A 21,334-nucleotide genomic window follows, 5' to 3' on the forward strand; every position below is an offset into this window, starting at 1 on the left:
GGAATGACAAAAATGCTGCGCTCACTAATTAAGTTTAAATTTACAATAGGAACACGACTGAAACTAAAATTCCAAGGGCTTGCTGGAGCAAATACAGTGAGAAAATTTTACTCTAAAGACTAGACAAATATTGAGCCTTTTACAATATTTCACCTATTACCACCTCCTTTTGCTCATTGCTATAAGGTAACAACATGCCCACCACCCCCTACCATTTCCCTTTTCCAAACTTAAAATTTTGCAGAGGCACACACACACACAAAGCTGAAAGTGGACTGGGAAAAGGGATTCACTTACAGAATTCTTAAATGTCAGGGCAGAGCTGAATGAATGGGTAGTGGATCCTGTTCACCACAGCTGCCCTAAAATAGGTTCCTTCAGCTGATGACCTGGCGCAGGCATCATATTTAGCCTGGGGCTCCTCCGGTGGATGAGGCTCTGCGAAGTGGTTACTCCAAAGAACTGGACCCTGGAAAGGTCACCAGGCCAAGAGCCACTTATCTGCCTTGCCCAGCCTGTATCCTAGGAAGGCTGGTAGGGTGCCCCCTGCCTTTTCCTACCCAAATTACCCACGCTCCTACACACTTCCCCACCCCTTCCCCGCAAAGGCGGAGAGACCCTGGCCCTGGGTCAAGCCTGTGGCAAAGCAGCCAGCAGCGCTCCAAATATTAACAGAGAGCCGCGGGCTGCAAAAGTCTGGCACTGGAGCCTTGGATAGCAAAGTGAAAGGACCACGGAGCGCGTGCGTCCTCGTGCCTGGTGCACCTGCGGGTCCCCCGGGGGGCGCTGCCTCAGCAACCACCGTCACCGCCCAGACTGCGGGAGCCGCGCCCCGGGCAGCCTGGAGTGGGGGAGCAGAGATGAGCAGCGACTCGGACCGCCAGTGTCCTGTGGACGGTAACGACTCAGCGCGGCTGCCGTTTTTGTCCTTAACCTCCCTCGTCTGGGTTTTAATCTCCTTACTTTTTGACCTGGGGACTAGAAGTTTGGTTATTTCCTTGTAAAGCGGCTGGGGTGGGTAGAAAGTCCCAATCTTCATGGATTTTTTGCTCCATTTTCTGTGCCTGAAAGGTTATTATTATTATTATTTAGAATCAAATGAGTTAACTTTTATAAAGCGCAAAGAACCGCGCCTAAGACATAATGGGGGTTTGTTAAATAAATGCGTATTGAGATTTTACTGCTTGGCGAACTGCCGCACGTTTCCCTAGTTAGACTGGAAGTACCTGCCCGGTAAAAAAGATGATTTTTGCTTCTTTTTCGGGGACAAGGACAGCATCATCTCAGTCCTTTCACCTGCAGCCAGCTATTCTATAAACAGGGGTTAAAAGCGGCTATCCTCATCTCAGAGTAGGTGATGCCCTTAATGTTCTTTGGATCAGAGCTGCAGATTGAGAACGGGGACCTTAGTTGTTTAAAGATCGTGTACAGCAGAATTCCTCCAAGCTGTCTTTATAACTCAGGTGCCACTTAGTTCTATTTCTGTAAAGTAATAGTTACTCCTTCTTTGAAAGGTTATCATTATTGTTATTCAGGTATTCTCACTAACTAGTTGTTGACGTTTTAGGAGTGATCCTCCAGGAATAACTCCTCTTTGTATCAATAACTTTTTTGAATTGTGCTGAACACAGCTTAATGAAGTCTCAAAGTTGAAGCTCTCTGGGGGCATCTGCTCAACAGGTAGGTCAGGTAACTCAGCTAGGGTTCCCTGCGGATCAGTCATTTTCAGGGCTGGGAATTTTGCACTGTAGTTGGTGAAGCAGAAACCATTTGGCTGAAAGAAACATTTCACCTTTTATTGTCCCAGGGAGAGTTTCCAGCATAACTGTCCTGAAGCCCTTTTTAAAAAAACTTTAAAAGTTGTGTTATCATTATTATTTTTATATATGGCATAAAACCTGGCACTTAGAATAGTGGTTACCAGAGGCTGGGGAGCAGAGAGGGCTGTAGAAAGGTAGGTCAATGGATATAAAGCTGCAGTTAGGAAGAATAAATTCCAGTGTTGTATTGCACAGTAGGGTGAATATAGTTAATGATAATGTATGTTCCAAAAAAGCTAGAAGAGGATTTCAATGTTCTCATCACAAAGAAATGACAGGTGTATGGTAATTATCCTGATTTGGTTATTAAACAATGTATATATGTGTTGAAGCATCACATTGTATCCCATAAATAGGTACAATTATGATGTCTCAATTAAAAACAAAATAAAACTTAAAAAGAAGAAAAACAACTCACACTGAAAACTGCTAAGGCCTTTTGTCAGACTCTTATGTTTCTAGGGTCAGCACATACTTATTTAAATATTCGGCTAGGCTGGGCATGATGGCTCACGCCTATAATCCCAGCACTTTGGGAGGCCGAGGTGGGCAGATCACTTGAGGTCAGGAGTTTGAGACCAGCCTGGCCAACATGGTGAAACCCCACCTCTACTAAAAATACAAAAAATTAGCCGGGTGTGGTGGTGGGTGCCTGTAATCCAGTACTCCAGAGGCTGAGGCAGGAGAATCGCTTGAATCTCGGAGGCGGAGCCTGCAGTGAGCCAAGATTCGCGCCACTGTACTCCAGCGTAGGTGACAGAGCAAGACTCTGTCTCAAAAAATAAATAAAATAAAATAAATATATGGCTATTTGAGAATGGATTGAAAAGTAGAGATTATTTAGGAATCCTAATAATACAGGAGACTTCTTTATGTGAAGGAAGGATGGTTAGAATAATTTTATCTGACCTTAACCCTACTCTTGTTTTGTTTTTAACCTTAATTCTTGTTTTAAAGCCATATAGCGTAGTCTTCAGAAATATGAAATTTTTTTTAAAAAACAACAAAAAAAACCAAGGTATCTACTTTTCTTAGATTAAGCATGTACCTTGTAACAAAGCATGTCTGTAGCTTGTGGTGACTTTGGTAGCTGAATATATGATTTATAAATGGTAAAGTTCGAAGTTTGCCTTAAATCTGAATTTCTGAAAACACCACAATTCTTGGGTTGCTCTCTGGTTATTCTTGAGCAGGTGATAAGGCAGCAACACACCTAATTATGCCAAATGCTTGCTATGGCATCTTAAAAGAGTACAAGACAACTATCTGTCAGACTTAGTAATCCTCCAAGTATGTATGATGAGATCCTGAAGGTAACATTGGATTAGTATGTTAAATGATATCTTGTCTTAAATTCTCTTGTTGAATATCTGTTACAGACCTATACATTATGGAAGAATACCATAGCGAATCCTGTTGCAGATAAAGAATTCTTATTCTGCTCTTTATGCTTTGATATCATTTATGATCTTGCTGTAGTACATGCAAGAGAGGTTTAAGCAATTAGTTACATCAGATTCAAATGTTTGTTATATTAAAAATGAATGATTCTTCAGACTCAATGTTTTTTTCCTCTATCACTTGAAATAATAGCACAACTTTCCATTCTTCCTTAATAGCTTTGATTCTTGTTAAAACATGTTTAAAAGAGAAGTAAAATTCTAGTTTTCATGGTGGGTCAAAAATTTGTTGTTGAAATGCTGGCTTTTATACCGTTATAAGACTGGCATGTTGTAATAACATTGAAATCATGACATTTGGGACCAAAATTTCTGTATTTTTTTTTTTTTTGCCCCTCTCTTGATTTTCTCTTTTTCTCTGCGACTTTTTCATTTTTTATTTACTTCTTATCATTTCAATGAAACCCCCAACAGGCAAAATTCATCACTTGGGTGCATGGTCCCTACTATTGCTGTGCTGAACTACAAATACTATCTTATCTAATCTTCATTAACAAGTCAATAGGGATACTATTATGGTCTGCCTTTTATTTTATTTTATTTTTTATTTTAAGGAAACCAAGGCTTGGAGAGGGTAAAGATCAGCTCTGGGCATTAAACCCAGGGCTCTAACTCCAGAGTCCCACACCCCTACACTCCTAACACCCAATCCCTGGCCCTGGCCTATGTTACAGAATATGGGCCAGTGACCCGGAACAGCCTCTTTTGCCTGCCTCTGCTGGGACCACAGGAAGAATGCTGGAAAAGACCCTGAGATGTGTGTGGCTTTAAGTTCCTTGAAATGACAGTAGCATTCTTTCCTCTTTGAGTGGGAAGGATGGGGAGAAAATCTGTCAGTTTTGGAAGGTTTGCACTCATGGTAGGGCTGGATGTGGCAGTCCCGAGGAGGCAGCTCACTGCCCCTCTCAGGGGCATGTATATGTGCTCTGCTGTTTGGTTGCTAAGGATCAAAGCAGCTTGGCTCTGAGGGAAAAGGGCAGCACCCCATGGGATGAACTCTCTATAACAGCCCTTCTCTTAGGGTAGGTTTACTGATTCTGTTCCTCTCAGATCATGACAGATGAATCCATTTTATAAGGCAGTACCCTGGGAGCAGGCAGACTCACCACAGCTGTTCTCTTGTTGGTAACCGCAGGAAGGAAGGAAGGAGAAGAATGCAAAGTAAATACTCTAGCCGACAGCCTGTTCAGATTGGGTCTCTGGATAAGCGATTTAACCTCTGTGAGCCTCAGTTTCTTAATTTGTAAGGTAGGGATAAAAATATCTACTGTTTAGGATTATCATGAAGATTAGCGATAATATGCACAATGCATGGCAGGTAGTAGGTTATAAATAGACTTATTATGTTCAGAAAATTGTATGTGAAAGTTAATGAGGTTATTGAAATGTGTTAGCACCATGTGATTTTATAGGAAGAGCCCATGGGATGTTCACTCAACTCCACAATGCTACCAAGAACAATCTCATATTCACCTATTGATGAAGAATGTCCACCAGCTGCATGATTACCCCACACTCTATACATTTGGTCTGCTGCTGAGTCTTTGTAATTTGGGCTTTCAGTTTTAGGAAAGAATGAGTAGTTAATTTGCATATTAAAACAGGAGAATGAATTAAGAGTCCAGGTGATTCGTAGGGAGGTGATTTTCAGAAAGCATTTTGGTTACTGGCGTAATGGAGTTACTACCACAGATGTTTCAAGATTTTTATCTCTGTTCACTGGTTTTTCTAATGTATTTGACAAAGGCTGTATCGCCCATATCATTATTCTTTTTTACATGCTTGTAATTCTATATATCTATTTCTTGCCTGATGTCTGAGGGTGTGGAACACATCTGTCTATTTACTGCATCCCCAGCATCTAGCAAAGTGCCTGGCACATAGTAGGTACATATATTTAACATGTGTTTGTTCGGTAAACTCATACATGAATGATTTAGAGAGTGACAAGAATAATGACAATGCATAATTCCTGAAATCTTAAGTTCTTTTCACCTTTGCATTTAAATCTGAAGTTCATATTCACTTTTGCCTCCTTGAAGCTGTTAGTAATAGTAAAAATTAGTAACCATTTACATATCAAACAAAGAGGCATTGTTTGGAACATCTAAATATCTAATAGCTGGATGGCTAAAATAAATTATGGTAGAGTATAGAATACTATGTGAATGCATTTCATGTGTGGACAATGACTACACATTGCAAGAGGTTCTCGGTGGCTAGATAGCAAAGAATAGGGTTTGTCTCTAGGTAGATGGGATTGTGAATATTCCTTAAATTCTTTTGATTATATTTCTGATTCTTATGTAAGGAATTTGCATTGCTTTTACAAGGAGGGAACACAGTATAAGAAGTATAAACTATGTATATTATAGATCACTTATACTGTACCACCTGTCACTAGGCACTTAAGGTTGTCTTCTCAGCTAATTTTCTAAATTTGCCCTCCTCTAACTCTTTTTGAACATTTCAGTAGTTTCCAACCTCTCAGCATTCCAAAATTGCATAATTGAGTTAAAAGAGATGCGTCATTTAAAAAGAAACTCAAAGTAGGAAAAAAAAAAGTTAACTCGAATCCAGTGACTAAGAATATTAATTTTTCAGCATGTTGCCACGTTAAATACATTGCTTTGCTGTAAATCATAGTTTACTTTTGGTTTCATTTCTGCTTTTGGCTTTTCCTTTGTTATGTAAACATTTTCTGACAGTTCATGAATACCTCCTTTGTAAGTGTTCCCTAATTGTTTCACATGTATGCTTGAGGTGTTTGCAAGGTGGCCACCATTGAATATCATTTCTTTATCTGCAAAGGCAGCTCCAGGAATGAGAAACTTTGTAAAGTAAGATGGCTTCTGATATGGTTTGGCTGTGTCGCCACCCAAATCTCATCTTGAATTGTAGTTCTGATAATCAAGACATGTCGTGGGAGTGACCCAGTGGTTTTATAAAGGGCAGTTCCACTGCACACGCTCTCTTGCCCACCACCATGTAAAACATGGCTTTGCTCTTCCTTTGCCTCCCACCATGATTGTGAGACTTCCCCAGCCATATGGAACTGTGAGTCCATTAATCCTCTTTTTCTTTATAGATTACCCAGTCTTGGGTAATTTCTTCATAGCAGTAAGAAAATGGACTAGTACAGCTTTTCTCTCTTTTTTTAAATTAACACTTGGGAATAGAGGTATGAATGAGTAAACTTTTAATATTACACATTTATATATATTGCAAAAATTTTACTGTTGGCTCTACACTGTTTCTGGGAGCATATGATATTGTTTTCTAACATCTGGTTGCTTCTTTGGTTTTCTGACAGAAGTGGAATTCAGGGTCCCTTTTTCTAGGATCCACCAGCCACATTACTTTTCCTTTCATGTAGGGAACTCTTTTTCACTCTTAAAGGAAAGCCCTACTTCATTTTTAATATTTTCCTTCATAGGCACTCTGATAAACTTGTTGAGTGCTCTTGAGACCGTCTCCTTGTTGTTATGCAGCCCTAATATATACTCCTCCTCTTGAAGAAAGAATAAGAAGTCCTAATGAGAAGTCCTAATCTCTTGATTTGAAGGCAATACCCCTATTGGATCCCACTTGGGGATAATAGGTATGGAATGGGAAAAATCTTGAAAAAAAAAAATCTCAAAAACAGAATCTGTCCCCACTAAATCTGCTGCTGACACTCAGGGGTTTTAGAACAACCCTCTTCTCTCTCCTCCCCACTTGGCTTTCACTATGAGCTTCTGAGAATTCCTGAGGGTCTCTGCAACTCCATAATGGTGATTCTGTTTTCTGTTTATTAAACTTTTTTGAATTATGAGGGATGCATACATACAACACCTAAATATTATTTTGTACACTTGTAACCACCACCCAGATGAGGAAATATAATTTTGCCATTGTCTAAGAAGACTCTTCTATGTGCCCCATTCCCGGAGCTCTTTTCTCCCCTGTAAGTAACCAGCATCCCGATTTTGATAGTACAGTTGGCCCTTCCTAGCTGCAGTTTGTGCATCTGCATATTTAACAAACTGCAGAAGGAAAATATTTTTTAAAAAAATAGAAATAAAAAACACAATAAAAATAACAAAAATAAAAACAATACAGTATAACTACTTACATAACATTTACGTAGTATTAGGTATTATAAATAATCTTGAGATGATTTACAATATACAGGAGGATGTGCGTAGGTTATATGCAAATATTATACCCTTTCACATAAGGGACTTGAGCAGCCTCGGGTTTTGGTACCCATAGGGGACCTGAAACCACTCCCCTGTGAACACCAAGCATTGACTGACATTACTTTCTTGCATTTTTAAAATAGTTTTACCATTCATATATGCATTGCTAGTTATAACAATTTAGTTTTACCATTTAAAAACTATGAGATGTCTTTTTAATGTATAGATTCTCTCTCATTCTTTTCTATTCTTAAAACTTACCCGTTGAAGAACCTGGGCCATTCAGCTTATAAAACTGACAATCTGGATTTCACTACTTTTGTGCTCACGGTTCAACATTCTTCCTAAAGACTGCCTCTTAGTCTCTTTTCTGTTGCTTATAACAAAATTCCCTAAACTGGATAATTCATAAAAAATAGGAACTTATTTCTTACAGTTCTAGAGGCTGGGAAGTCCAAGGTCCAGTGGGTGCATCTAGTGAGAACCTTCTTGATTGTGGGGATTCTTTTCAGTATCCCAAGGTGGTGCAGGGCATTACAAGGCAAAGGGGCTGAGAGTGCTAATGCACAATCTTAGGTCTCTTTTCCTCTTCTTATAAAGCTACCAGTTCCCTTCCTATGATCACCCATTAATTCATTAACTCAATAATCTATAAATGCTTTCTCAAAGATCCAGAGACTTCACAATCCAATCACCTTTTAAAGGCCCCACCTCTTAGTACTGCCACATTGGGAATTCAGTCTCAACATGAGTTTTGGAGGGGACATTCAAATCACAGCACCTTCTTTTTAACTCCAGTTTGTACCACCCTAGCGTGTCCTCCTTCTCAGTCCTTGACTGCATATGCTAAGTACTCTATTAAGTAACAGCTATAATGAGGTGAGGTGACGCACCATATTGGAGTCCAGGCTCTACCAGTTACTGAAGTGTAGGCACTGTGGGCACTGAACTATGTCCTTGGGCATGCTGCCCAAATTCTGAGGTCCAGCTTCCTTATCTGTAACTAGTAACAGAGCCTGCCTCACAGAGTAGTGGTGAGGATGACATGAGATGATACCTGTAAACACTTAGCACTGCCTCATTCTGTATGTGCTCTCTCTATATTAGCTGCTGTTATTATGATTATCATTGTTAAGTAGAAAGAAGTGGCAGACTACATTTGTGACTGAAGCTCCAATGTATTCTATCAACTCCATTGTCCCTGGTTTTGTCCACTGTCTATCTTATGCTGCCTGCCAGGAGCTCTAGGCTGCGACCTTGCACACAATAATATTGATTGGGACCCAGAAGCTCCATTCAGGCTGGATGCTGCAAAGTAATCAGAATTGTCTAGTCTTCTCTGTATAACACAGTTGTGGTGAGCAAACAGTTACAACATGAATTATTAGCATAAAGCTAACCCCATGCTGAGAAGTTTGCCTTCTACCTCAACAGGCTCCAACAGCACTGTTTAGGTCAGAGTCCCCTCCTTCAATGAAGACCCTTTGTCAGACATTGCTATCCCACCCCACTCCCCCATCCCTTGGCCTTGCCCTGTCCTCTTCTCACCAGCCCAAGTTTGCTCTTGTGTCCATAGTTTGTTTTTAATAATGCAAAACTGCATAGTTACTCCTGGGGGAGGGTCTTGCTTACTTCTGCAGAAACTATGGATACTGTAAAAATTAGCGGTGAGAAATCAACACCTTGTCTTTTGGTGTGCAGAAATGGCTCCGTATTGCTTCTTCTTTTGGATATATCTAGTCCTCTTGACTACAGTACATTCCTTAATCTAATCCTTAAATTCCAGAAAAAAGTATGAAGTCATTTTATGTATTGGGCTTCTTATTAGGTGATCAAGTATTTTATTGAGCTCTTCACATTCAACTCTTCAGTTCTTGTATTGGTTTCATGAACCATTATAATGATTGGTAAAAAATGATGTTCTCATTTACCAACTAGTTCAAATATTAGTAATTTTCATTGTGATGCATTATGGGGCAGTTTTACACACTTTTATATTTTAAGCCTTTTGTTGATGTGTATTTAGAATTTTTCAAATTTATTGCTAGTCTGTTTTTGATCTCTTTATTAATTTTCTGGCAATTATTTCTTTTCTCTGCCAATAGTAAAATATTCACATTCATTAAATTGCTTAGAAATAAATACTAGTTTAAAAACATAGGCTGGGCAGGGTGGCTCATGCCTATAGTTCTAGTACTTTGGGAGGACAAAGTAGGAGGATCACTTGAGGTCAGTAGTTAGAAACCAGCCTGGGCAGCATGGTGAGATCTCACCTCTATTAAAAGTAAATATATAAAATTTAATTTTATAAAAAATGTATGAAATAAAATTTAAAATAAAAATGTAAATGCTGTCTTATTTATAGTAGATTGAAAGATAGTTTATATAGAAGTCTGTTTTGTTGAAAAATGATCATCTGTTTATACATATGAAACTGGAATTGAAAATATTTACACCTAGGAATTAAAAGTAGTTGTGGATGATTGGGTGGATAATGGAATTTTTCTTAGATCCATTCGCTTGTCTGTATTTTCTGTAATGAGTTTGTATTGTTTCTGTCAAAAAGAAAAAAAAAACTTGGTGGGGATGGAGCTTTTGTTTTGCTTAAATGCTTTTCTCACTTACTCTAGGCCAGGCTTTTTAGCTTTATCCATCTGGTTTGGTTTTCATCATCTTATACAGGCATGAATGTCATTCTATTGTTTAAAAAATTCTTACATTGGAATCTAAAATGTTTTCTAATTAATCCCCTATTGCTGGATACTTAAGTTATTTTAACATCTTTACATCATAGATAAGACAGAAGAAAAAAAATAATTGGCTGGAAATAAAAATATAGAAGCAAAAAATGGAGGAACGCTGCAATTCTGGAAAAAGATTAATAATGTTTTAAGGCAAAATGAGGAGTTAGAAATTTGCTAAGGAACACGCCAGAATTACTAATCCCTGGAAATCAGTGACTGGAAATACTTACTTTTACAAATGATCATCTTGACCAATTTATATTTGGTTAAGTTAGTATTGAACAAATACTAGGTGCTTGTCAGGAGAGCAAAGGGGAAAAACAAAGTTTGAGCATTATTCTGATATAGACTGAGGCTTGGATTCTGACTCTAATAGCAATGAGCCATCAGTTCACTCCCCCCATATGATAAAGGTGATAAGAAACAACACTGCTTACCTCCTAGGGTTTTGTGAGGGTTGATAGAGAATATATGTTAAGTACCTGGCATAATAAGTATTTTCTACCTTCCTCCCTCAATAAATATTTATCACATTGAATTATATGTATACATATGCATGAAAATCTCTGGGGAGTATGATTTTAAATAAGGATTAGTTTAAATATATCCTCCAAACCAAATAACAAATGCAGTGTATAATGAGGAAGGGACACCTTTGACTTTTATCACTCATAATATAATGTAACTGAAAAAGGGCAGTATCAAAGATTCTTTCTGCTCAGAATGGAAACAGCACAGATAGAAAATATGATAGAAAAATAAGTGTAGGAGATAAATAGATTAGGTTTTTTTGGCTACTGATGAAGTTATAGTGGTTGAGGTTGGTATCTTCCTGAAGCTGTGCTCAGATTCTCTCTCTCGTGGATTTAGGGAACTGAACTTGGTTCTGCTGCTGTTGCCACCACCTCTTTAAGGACTGTCCCTTCAACAGGTGCTGCAGACTTGCACAGGAAGGCAATCACAGAGATCACCAATATGAATTTCTGCCTGATGCTAATTTTTGAAGAGTATATCACAAAGTTCTCATGAAATGGGATTGTCCCAGGGAAGGCATTTTCCTTCCCCAGCTGGGCTTCATCTCAGGTCCCCATATGCGGTTCAGATACTCTACTTAATGTTGTCTGATCTGTGACTACTGTGGTTGTGGCTCTTCAAGTTGGAGACAGACAGTAGAAAGTGTTGTCCTCACACCCACCAAGATCATATGGAATGCATCCCTACTGTTCCCTTCCTGTTCCTTATTGGCAGTGGAATAGCAGAATTTTGTAGACTAAGACATGGAAGCATTTGGAGTTGGATGAACAAATAGGATATTTAGAGTTGAAGGACTTAGACAAGTGGGATACCAGTTGTCTTTCCACAGCTCTCTCACTGCTAATCTCTTAAAAACCAAGTAATTAAAATTTTTATTTAAAAACTTAAAATATTTACAATAGCATAAAAAATAGTAACAAACCCAATGAAGGAGATTAAAGACTTATACACTATAAACTATAAAATATTGCTAAAAGAAATTAAAGACACAAATAAATGAAGAGACATACTGTGTTCATGGATTAGAAAATTGTATTAAGATGTCCATGCTACCCAGAGCAATGTACAGATTTAACACAATCTTTATCAAAACCCAAATGGCATTATTTTTGCAGAAGTATAAAAATTTATCCTTAAATTCACATGGCATTTCAAGGAATCTGAAAAGCCAAAATGATTTTTAAAAGAGAAAGAAATTTAGAGGACTCACACATTCTGATTTGAAAACACTACAAAGCTACAGGAATCAAGAATGTGGTACTAGCATACAGACAGACGTATGGATAAATGGAATAGGATAGAGAAACCAGAAATAACCCCTCACATATACAGTCAAATGATCTATGATAAAGGCCAGAAGACCACTCTATGGAGAAAGAACAGTCTTTTCAATAAATGGTGCTGGGAAAACTGAATATCCACATGCAAAAGAATGAGGTTGGATCTTTTTATTATACTGTATATAGAAATAAACTCAAAATGGATTAAAGATGTAGTGCAAGACCCAAAAATATAAAATTTCTATCAGGAAACAAAAAGGGAAAGCCTTATGACATTGGATTTGGCAATGATTTCTTGGATATGACACCAAAGCACAGGCAACAAAAGCAAAAATAGACAAGACATCAAATGTAAAAGCTCTTGTGCACCAAAAGACACAATCAACAGTGAAAAGGCAATCTATGGGATGAGAGAAAATATTCTCAAATTATACATCTGATAATATTGTGAATAAAGAACTCCTACAACTCAAAAAAATTATATCACTCAACTTAAAAATGGGCAAAATACTTGAAAAGACATTTCTTCAAAGATGATACACCAATAACCAACGAATGTATGCAAAGATGCTCACTGTCACTAACATTAGAGAAATACAAACTGAAACCACACTATCACCTTACATCCATTAAGATGGCTACTATAAAAAAAAACCCACCACCTGAAAATAACAAGTGCTGGAGAGTATGTGGGCAAACTGGAGCACTTGTACACTGTTAGTGACATTGTACAATGGTGTAACTGCTATGTAAAATAGCATTAAAAATGAAAAATCAAAAAAATAGAAATAGAACTACCATATCCAGCAATTCTACTTCTGAGTATCTACCTTAAAAATTGAGAACAGGGTGAAGAGAGATTTGCACACCAATGTTCATAGAAGCACTATTCACGATAGTAGAGAGGTGGAAGCTACCCAAGTGTCCATCAATGGATGAATGGATATACAAAATGTAGTGTATACATAAATGGAATATTATTAAAAAGGGAAGAAATTGTCAGTGCTATGATGTAGATAAACCTTCATGACATTATGCAGAGTGAAGTCAATCACAAAAAGACCAGTACTATGTAATTCCATTTATGTGAGGTATTTAAAGTAGTAAAATTCACAGAAACAGAAAACAGGATGGTGATTTCCAGTAGGTTGCGAGGGGGAAGGTGGAATTATTCAGTGAGTATACAGTTTCAGTTTTAGAAGATGAAAATGTTTTGAACATCTGTTTCACAATGTGAAACATTGTTATATATGTCCAAATAAACAGTGAATATACTTAACACTACTGAGCTGTACACTTAAAAATGGTTAAGATGGTAAATTTTATTATTCATGTTTTACCACAATAAAAAATACCTAATTAAAAAATAAGTATTTTAAGGATAGAAAAGTGTGTAAAACTATTTAGAAACTTCCTTGTCAAACTGTCTTAGTCTATTTTGTGCTGCTATAACAGAATACCACAGAATGGGTAATTTATAACAAACAATTTTATTGGCTTACTGTTCTGGAGCTAAGAAGTCCAAGATTGAGGGGTCAGCATCTGGCGAGCCTTCTTGCTGCATCATTCCGTGATGGAAGGTAGAGAGGCAAGACAGCAACAGGAGGCCACACTCTTGCCTTTGTAACAACTACAACCCCCACCCATGAGGCTGGAGCCCTCATGAACTAATTACTTTTTATAGTATTTGAAGGTCCCACCTTTTAATGCTGCTACAATAGCAATTAAATTTCAACATGAATTTTTGGAGGAGACAAGCATTCAAACCATAGCAGTCCCTGAACAAATTTATCATTTTTTTGTGTATTTTGACATTGCTAGACAGCACTGATCATAATGTAATATTTTCTAAAGAGTAGAGATGTGTCTAGTTGTTTATTTGTCCCTTCACTGAACAATCTCAGATTGCTGTCCTTGAGTTCTTACATTTTTTTTTTATACTGTTGCCATCTCCCTCATCAGGGTCTCCCAAGAAGGTCAGTGATATTTTCTTCCTTCTCTTGAATTCCAGTAGCATCCTTAATCACCACTTGATGCTTTTGTGTGTTGCATTTAACAAGCTTGGTCATTGTTTTATCTTCTAGTTTTTTAGCCCAAAAAAGGTTGGAATTACATATAGTGTAATTTAGGTTGCCTCTGAAAATGTTAAGATCTACTATAAGAGTTTAAGTATCTGTTACTTTCACATTGTTCTAATTTTTGGCATTCTTCTGTATTCTTGCATATGTTCTAGTTATATGATTTTGTCAGATAAGAAGCTTGCATACAAAGTGTATGTAAATGAAAATATTTTTATGTAAATGTATACAAGTATAATTACAATTTATGCCCATGATTTGGAAAAGCTGATAATATTTTATTTCTCAAGAGATACACATATAAACAGAATTGCGAGGTAAGTCCCAGTTAAAAGGAATATTATAGCTTTCTATTCACTTAACTGCACTGGGAATGTGATTGATCTCTAACCCTTAGGGAAAAGGATAATGCCTACGCTTTCTTTCCTTACTTTCTCCATTTTCACTGCTCTCATAAGCAACACCACTAAGAGTCCATAGTACAGCTCAAAAGGGGGTGGCCAATTATGTTTCACTCTTTTTTATACTGCATGTAATTTTTTAAGAGCTTTCTTGAGGTCTAATTTATATTCCACAAAATTCATCAATTTGAGAGTACAATTCCATTTTTAACAAATTTACAGTCATTTAATCCTCACCTCCATAAAATTTTAGAGTACAGTCATCCCTTAGAATCTGCAGGGAGTTGGTTCTGGGACCTCCTGTGGATACCAAAATCCTCCACAAGATGCTCAATTCCTTTATATAAAATGGCATAGTATTTGCATATGTATTAGTCCATTCTCAAACTGCTATTAAGGATATACCTGAGACTGGGTTACTTATAAAAGAAAGAGGTTTAATGGACTCACAGTTCCACATGGCTGGGGAGTCCTCACAATCATGGCAGAGGCAAAGAAGGAGCAAAGGCACATCTTACATGGCAGCAGGCAAGAGAGTGTAGGCAGGGGAACTGTCCTTTATAAAACCATCAGATCTCCTGAGACTTATTCACTATCATGAGAACAGCATGGGAAAAACCCACCCCCATGATTCAATTAATTCCCACCAGTTCCCTCCCATGACACATGGGGATTATGGGAACAACAGTTCAAGATGGGATTTGGGTGGGGACAGAGACAAACCATATCAGCATATAACCTGTGCACATCCTCCTGTATATGTAAATCATCTCTAGATTACTTATAATACTTAATGCAATGTAAATGATATGTAAAGTTATACTATATTTTAAAAATTGTATTTTTATTGCACTGTCATTGTTGGTTTTTAAAAATATTTAATATCTTAAAATATTTATTGAATCCATAGATGTAGAACTCAGAGGCAGAGGACTGTGATTTCATGAATGTATTTAAAAAATTACTGTGCTTTTCTTCTGCTGCCTTTATGAATATCTCTTCCTTTATGCCAGCAGTGTCTGGCTGTGAAATATTCTGATCTTTGTAAGTAGAATGCAAAGAGACAGGCAGTTACTGTTTAGATTCAGGCAGTCAAAATAGGAGTTTCACAGCAAAACAATAATTCTATCACTCCGGCTATTGCCTTGGGCTTTCTACATTCTTTTATTTTCCCTTTAACTTAACCAATTTGCCTAGAGAATTAAATTACAGAGTTTTTTTCCTGGTGCAGAAAAGATATTTTTGTGCACCTTCAACGGCTATCCATGAGGTTAGCGTCAAGAAAAAGTAATATTTAATGCAGGCAAAGTCACTGAAAAAATCTCCATTTCTGGCATGAAGTGAAAATGAGAAGAGAAAGAAGGATTAAGCAAGAGGGGAGAGTGCAGAAATGCACCTTCTTGACTTCTTATTACTTGGGATGGAAGCAGGGGTGGAGAGACAGTGCATGGTTATATGGTAGTTTTATGGATATACGGTAAGCAACAACATAGGCCTTTATCAGCTTCTCTTGGAGGAGATCACCTTGCAGACTTATCAAAGCCAAAGTGATGGCTCACTAAAGTAGGATGGAGAGGGAGAGCCTGCATTGATCTTTTCAAGGGGTGGAGACGATTCAGAAAAGCCTTTCTGTCCTTCAGAGGAAGGTAGATTAATTGAGTACCCTTGGTCCTCTCAGTGGGCTTTCTCTGATGAGGATGAAGGCAAAAGCTATGGGATGCATTTGCTCTACTGGGGAGCCAAGAAAGGATGGGGCAAAAGCCCAGAAATGTCTATACCATCACCAAAAGCTAAAGTGAGACCACCTCATTCAAGAGAACCACAGTCTCTGACTAACATGAGAGATAAGAGGCCATGAGTATGCATCCCACATGACTGCCAGGTGTGAATGCACTAAAGATGTAGACAAGTGACATTGCCCAGGGACAAAGGTACCAGTCAGTGCACACTGCAGTGATCCAAGGACTCCACCACTCTTCCTCCACTCTGAGGTTGAGTGAGACATTCTTTTCTCCCCACACACCTAGAAGTCATCAAGAAAAGTATTAGGAGAAGTGGAAATCTGAGATATCAAACATGTTTACACAGTTAAACAGAACATTGCCTAAATGAACTGTTCAACTTATTATATATCATGTTTTAACCAAATTGGACTAAATAAAATCAGTGTTGTTACCTTTTTTTCAGCAATGTGGGCTCATGTGGAAGATTAATTAAAGAACATAATAAGGATACTATATTTTTTTCTATATACCCTAGTGTCATAAAAATAATAGCACCACAATAGGCTTAAAACAAATGGAATTGACTGCTTCAGCTAGTGCCACTGCCACTGGCACTGTCTTTGGAGAAGTGCAGTTGGCAAAGGTAAATATGTGCAAAGCTGGGCCTCAGGCCTCTGAGTGGAGTGTCCTGTGATAAGTAAGTCTCAGTATATAAGTTATGCATTTTGTAAAGAGGGAAAAGAGATGAGTATCAAATGTCTATCAGTCATATTATAATTTAAGCCAAAGTATTCATGCATTCATTCCAGCCTACAAACTCTTTGTTTAAGGAAAATAATTTACAGAGATATTTGAGATAAAATTGCATTTATATACCTAAAGTTGGCCTCATGGGCCTAAAGACTACCTGCTCATGTACTCCATCACTTCCTTCCCTGAGCTATTTCCATGAAGGTCGTGGAAGATTTTAGAAATTTATGGTTCTGAAGAGCACTAATAAGGACCACTTTTAGAAATGGTAGAATGTGATCTTTGTTAGTTATGTAAATAAGAACTTAATTTTAAAATTAGGCTTTAGCCATAGAATCACTGTTAGAGTGACAAGGTGTTTTGTAGAGCATTATTTAACTGAGAGTATCATTTAACCAGAAAGGTTACAGTACTTGCAGCCACAGAGCTACTTGGGGGCCAGAGTCAGGGCTAAAACTCTCACCCCAAACTCCAGAGAGTTCCCTTTTGTGCATATCACCAGGGAAGGTAATTAAAAGTAGGAAACAAAACCTGTAAGATACTGATCAAATCATACTTGGAATTTATGTGTGTTTCTGCCAGCATCTGAGATTTTTTGGTGTAGTGCTAATAATTTCAGCATTCAGGACCTTCTTCATGTTAAATATTGTAGAGCAACTATCTAAATTACTTGATGACAGCAAGCCACTGTTAAAGATTAAAATCTATTATGGTTAAATATTAAAATCTATATGGTTAATACTACACCATTAACCATCTTAAATTTCCACACTTCAGTTTTTGCCCCTTTAACAGACAAAAGTCAAATCAAAGTCCTTCCTTTGCTGATGTTGTTAGCTGATAAGACTATTCCCATTTCAGCACTCTGTCTGTATGCTGTGTTGTTTGATCTTCTAATACTTTGTATTGACTTACAAAATCAATAGAGACTTAGTTGGTATTTTTATGACATATCTGATTTTTCAGATGCTATGTGGGCTGAAAAATATACCCAAGCAACATATTTCATTCATATGCATTTTCATCATGGTATATTCTGTCGTGACACTCAGTTTTATTTCAGTACCTAATTTGTATGATGCAGTGATAGAGGATAAAGAAAATTTATGAAAAATTGGATTTCCTATTAGTCAGTAGCCTTATTTTTCAAGTTGACGGCACAAAAAAAGAGAATTTTAGAAAGTAATTGCAGAACATAAGTTTGATGACAGTTTTGCCCAAAATTGTTCAATAAAATATGTCAGCTTAGCATTTAATTGTTCTTTTATTGTTTCATGTGTGTTAGTTCAATCTTTCTGGTGAGAGAGGCTGCATGGTTTAGTGGAAAGAGAAAAGATGTTACAATTGATCATAATTTGAATATCAGCTCTGCTATTTACTATATCAGATATGTGACCTCCATAGAGTTAACTAACCTCTCTGATCCTCATTTCCATATTTGTAGAACTGGGTATACTTGCCTTATAGGGTGCTATGAATATTTGTCCCAAAACTTGTAATATAAGTGCCTAGTACAGTGTCTTTCTGGTCCATTAGGATTCAAAAAATAGTAGGTATTTGTTAGATTTTTCAGAATCAGACTCTGAATCAAGAATTAGAGTGTGGGTAGTTACTTTGTAAGGTGATTTCAGGGAGACAGCCAATAGAGGATGCATAATAAAGTAAGGTATTTATCACTGTGGGTAACTAAAGCTTAATCCTGCTGGGTAACTCTGGGTGTTAATGAAGACAGACATTAGTGTTACCACATGTGAAGAACAAGAAAGTTGGCTATTAATACATCAGTTTCTATCACTTATTGGTTGAAGGATGCTCAGCTATGGGTATTTATTTTCCAGAGCTTCACACTTGGCATGTAAGTGGGCAGAGCAGGTTCTGACCAAAATAGGCTGCAGGCAAAAATATGAGATGCTAACATTTGGAAATTAGAGAGCCTGTGCATGGAAGAGACACCTGAAGAAACACTCTACTCCGTTTCTGTTATTTTATCAACTGATGAACTTTTGTTTTCTTGGCTCCCCTTGCAGGGGCATGCTGAAACCACCTCATACTTGTTCATTACAAGTGTTAAATATTCAGAAATGTTGTGAGCTAGTTTTAAAATTGGCCCTGAAATTAGCCATGATCGGGGTCTTTACACCATAGAAATAGGCGAATGCTACCAATCAGAGCCTTTTCTTCAGAAACCAATTTATCAGTACATATTATTGTCCTTATCCCATCTATTTCCATAAATGGAAAATAGGGGTTACAATCATAGGCTTGAGAATCATATAGACCTATTCGAATTTGATATCTGATACCTTCTAGCTGTGTAGCCTTGGGCAAGTTACTTAATTTCTCTCAGTTTTAATATCCTCATTTATAAAACGGGGATGTTAGTATGTAACTTGCATGGCTATTGTGAAGATTAAATACAGTAAGATATTATATGTGCAGAACATTATAGAATATGGAATATATTATAGGAATTAGACCTTACACAATTGTAATAGGAACTGAAGAAGAAAACATTCATAAGGAAGAATTGGAAATCAGAGAAAAGTCATGGATCAGCTTCCTCAGGAACTGTCAAGAATGGCCAAGTTGGAGCTTGTAGGAAAATCTGGAAATCCAGGCATGTCAAATTGCCAAAGTGTAATAGTGAAATGGCCTGGAGAAACTTTTTTTTGTGTTTGAATGATATCCCTGGGATCGATAACGAAGTATCTAGATGAGAAGAGAAGAGAGTGAGGAGAAACTGCAATATGCTGGCATGTCTGTATCTATCCATTACAGCATTTGACCTCAGAGAGGCTGGGCCACTGCTTCACTTCTGCCAGAGTGTGGAGCCAAGGGCCACAGAGAATACTGGATTAGGAAACCACCCCAGAGGGCAAATCAGATCCTATTTAATATGTGAAGTTTGTGCCAGCGGGATTTCAGAACTGCTATAAGACAGTGATTACCCTCTGCCTCCTATTCTTTCCTGGGAGTGTCTGCAGAAATCATCCTGGCCTGCATCACTATTGTATGTTTTGTGTGACATCTGTTAACTTGTGTTTTTAGTTTAGGGGTCTCTGGACCAAGAACATAACTGAGCAGTCTTGTCTGCCTATTGACAAGACACAGACCATGATATTCTGGACTTCAAGCCTAATTCTATAATGAGATAAGATTTTGGAAGGTCCTCGTATGAGAATGAGGATATTTTGTGGATGAGAGGAATATGAATAATTTTGATCAGAGACTGGACTATGATAGATTGCAAAATTGGTTTCAGAATCCTTTCTTCCTAGTATGCTTACCACTTTGAAATGTGACACTGCTCTCTGTCATCAAGAGGTGAGCTTTTTTTTTCTTCTCTATATCCTTGAGTCTGGCTGCTTTTGTGACTTGCTTTGACCACTAGACAGCTGAAGTGTTATTTATGACAAATCATCTGAGATCTCAAGAGGTGCTGTAGCTTTTGCCTTCACTCTCTTCAAAGCTGGTATTACTTTGTGAGGAAGACAAGTCTTATCTCTTTGATAATAAAAGCCTACATAGAAAGACCTAGCCATCTCAATCTTCCTGGCTGAGCTGAGCTCTGAGCCAATGCACAGGTTGGATGCAGTTGTGTGAGTGAGCCCAGGCAAGACCAGAAGAATTACCCCGAAGCCATTATGTATGTTGGTGCTGCTTTAAGCTATTAAATTTTGGGTTCATTTTTCGGTACAACTATAGACAGCTGATATACCCTTCAAGTAGGTTTTTTTATGCTTTACTTGACCAGAGTGAGTTTGGTTGTTTGTATTTTCAAAGAGTTGTTGTTTTGTATAAATGTGCTGCTGTTTACAAAGGACCTATAAAAATATGGCATAGAGTAAGCACTAAACAAATGCTAGTTATGCTTATATGAAATAGGTTCTAGATGCTTACAAGAGGTGGAATGTAGATAACACTTAGTGGGTCTGGTGAATCTTTAGAAGGGGTTACACAGGCTTCAAGCAATCTCTGTGTCATCAAACCTTGGTTTTCTCTCAAATTCAACATGAGGACATTTGCTAACTGATCTGTAAGTGCTTGTAAAGCTCTAAGATCCCAAAATCTTACACATAATTGGCCAAAAACATCCTTGGCCCATATCCTAGATGGTTCCAAACCCGTATCTCAGTGAGTTTCAGCTAAGTAATAACCCAGGCCAGTGTCACTATGATCTCTTAGGCAGTGTTCTGCAAGTACTTCACTTCTCAACATGACAGTAGCAGTGAGATGTGCAGGCATTCCCCAGGGTACCTGCATTTGCCACTCCAGCGGTACAATCTATAATATAGTTTATGTTACTGTGGTGACTCCCAGGAAGCTACAATTTTTAGGACGTTTGCTCCAATTTTATGTAGA

At 37.7% G+C, this 21,334-nt stretch overlaps 1 protein-coding gene across 1 annotated transcript in view; it reads left to right on the forward strand.

Moving 5' to 3' along the window:
* Positions 1-813: 813 nt before the first annotated feature.
* The window catches only part of GADL1 (glutamate decarboxylase like 1), a 169,400-nt gene continuing 148,879 nt past the window's right edge, over positions 814-21,334 (forward strand). Inside the window, exon 1 of the mRNA XM_032159142.2 lies at positions 814-897. Within this exon, the coding sequence (XP_032015033.1) occupies positions 861-897 (37 nt within the window). The 5' untranslated portion in view covers positions 814-860. The remainder of the gene's footprint in view (positions 898-21,334) is intronic.

The sequence above is a fragment of the Hylobates moloch genome, unplaced genomic scaffold (genome assembly GCF_009828535.3).
Source record: "Hylobates moloch isolate HMO894 unplaced genomic scaffold, HMol_V3 SCAFFOLD_8, whole genome shotgun sequence".
NCBI classification, from domain to species: Eukaryota; Metazoa; Chordata; class Mammalia; order Primates; family Hylobatidae; genus Hylobates; species Hylobates moloch.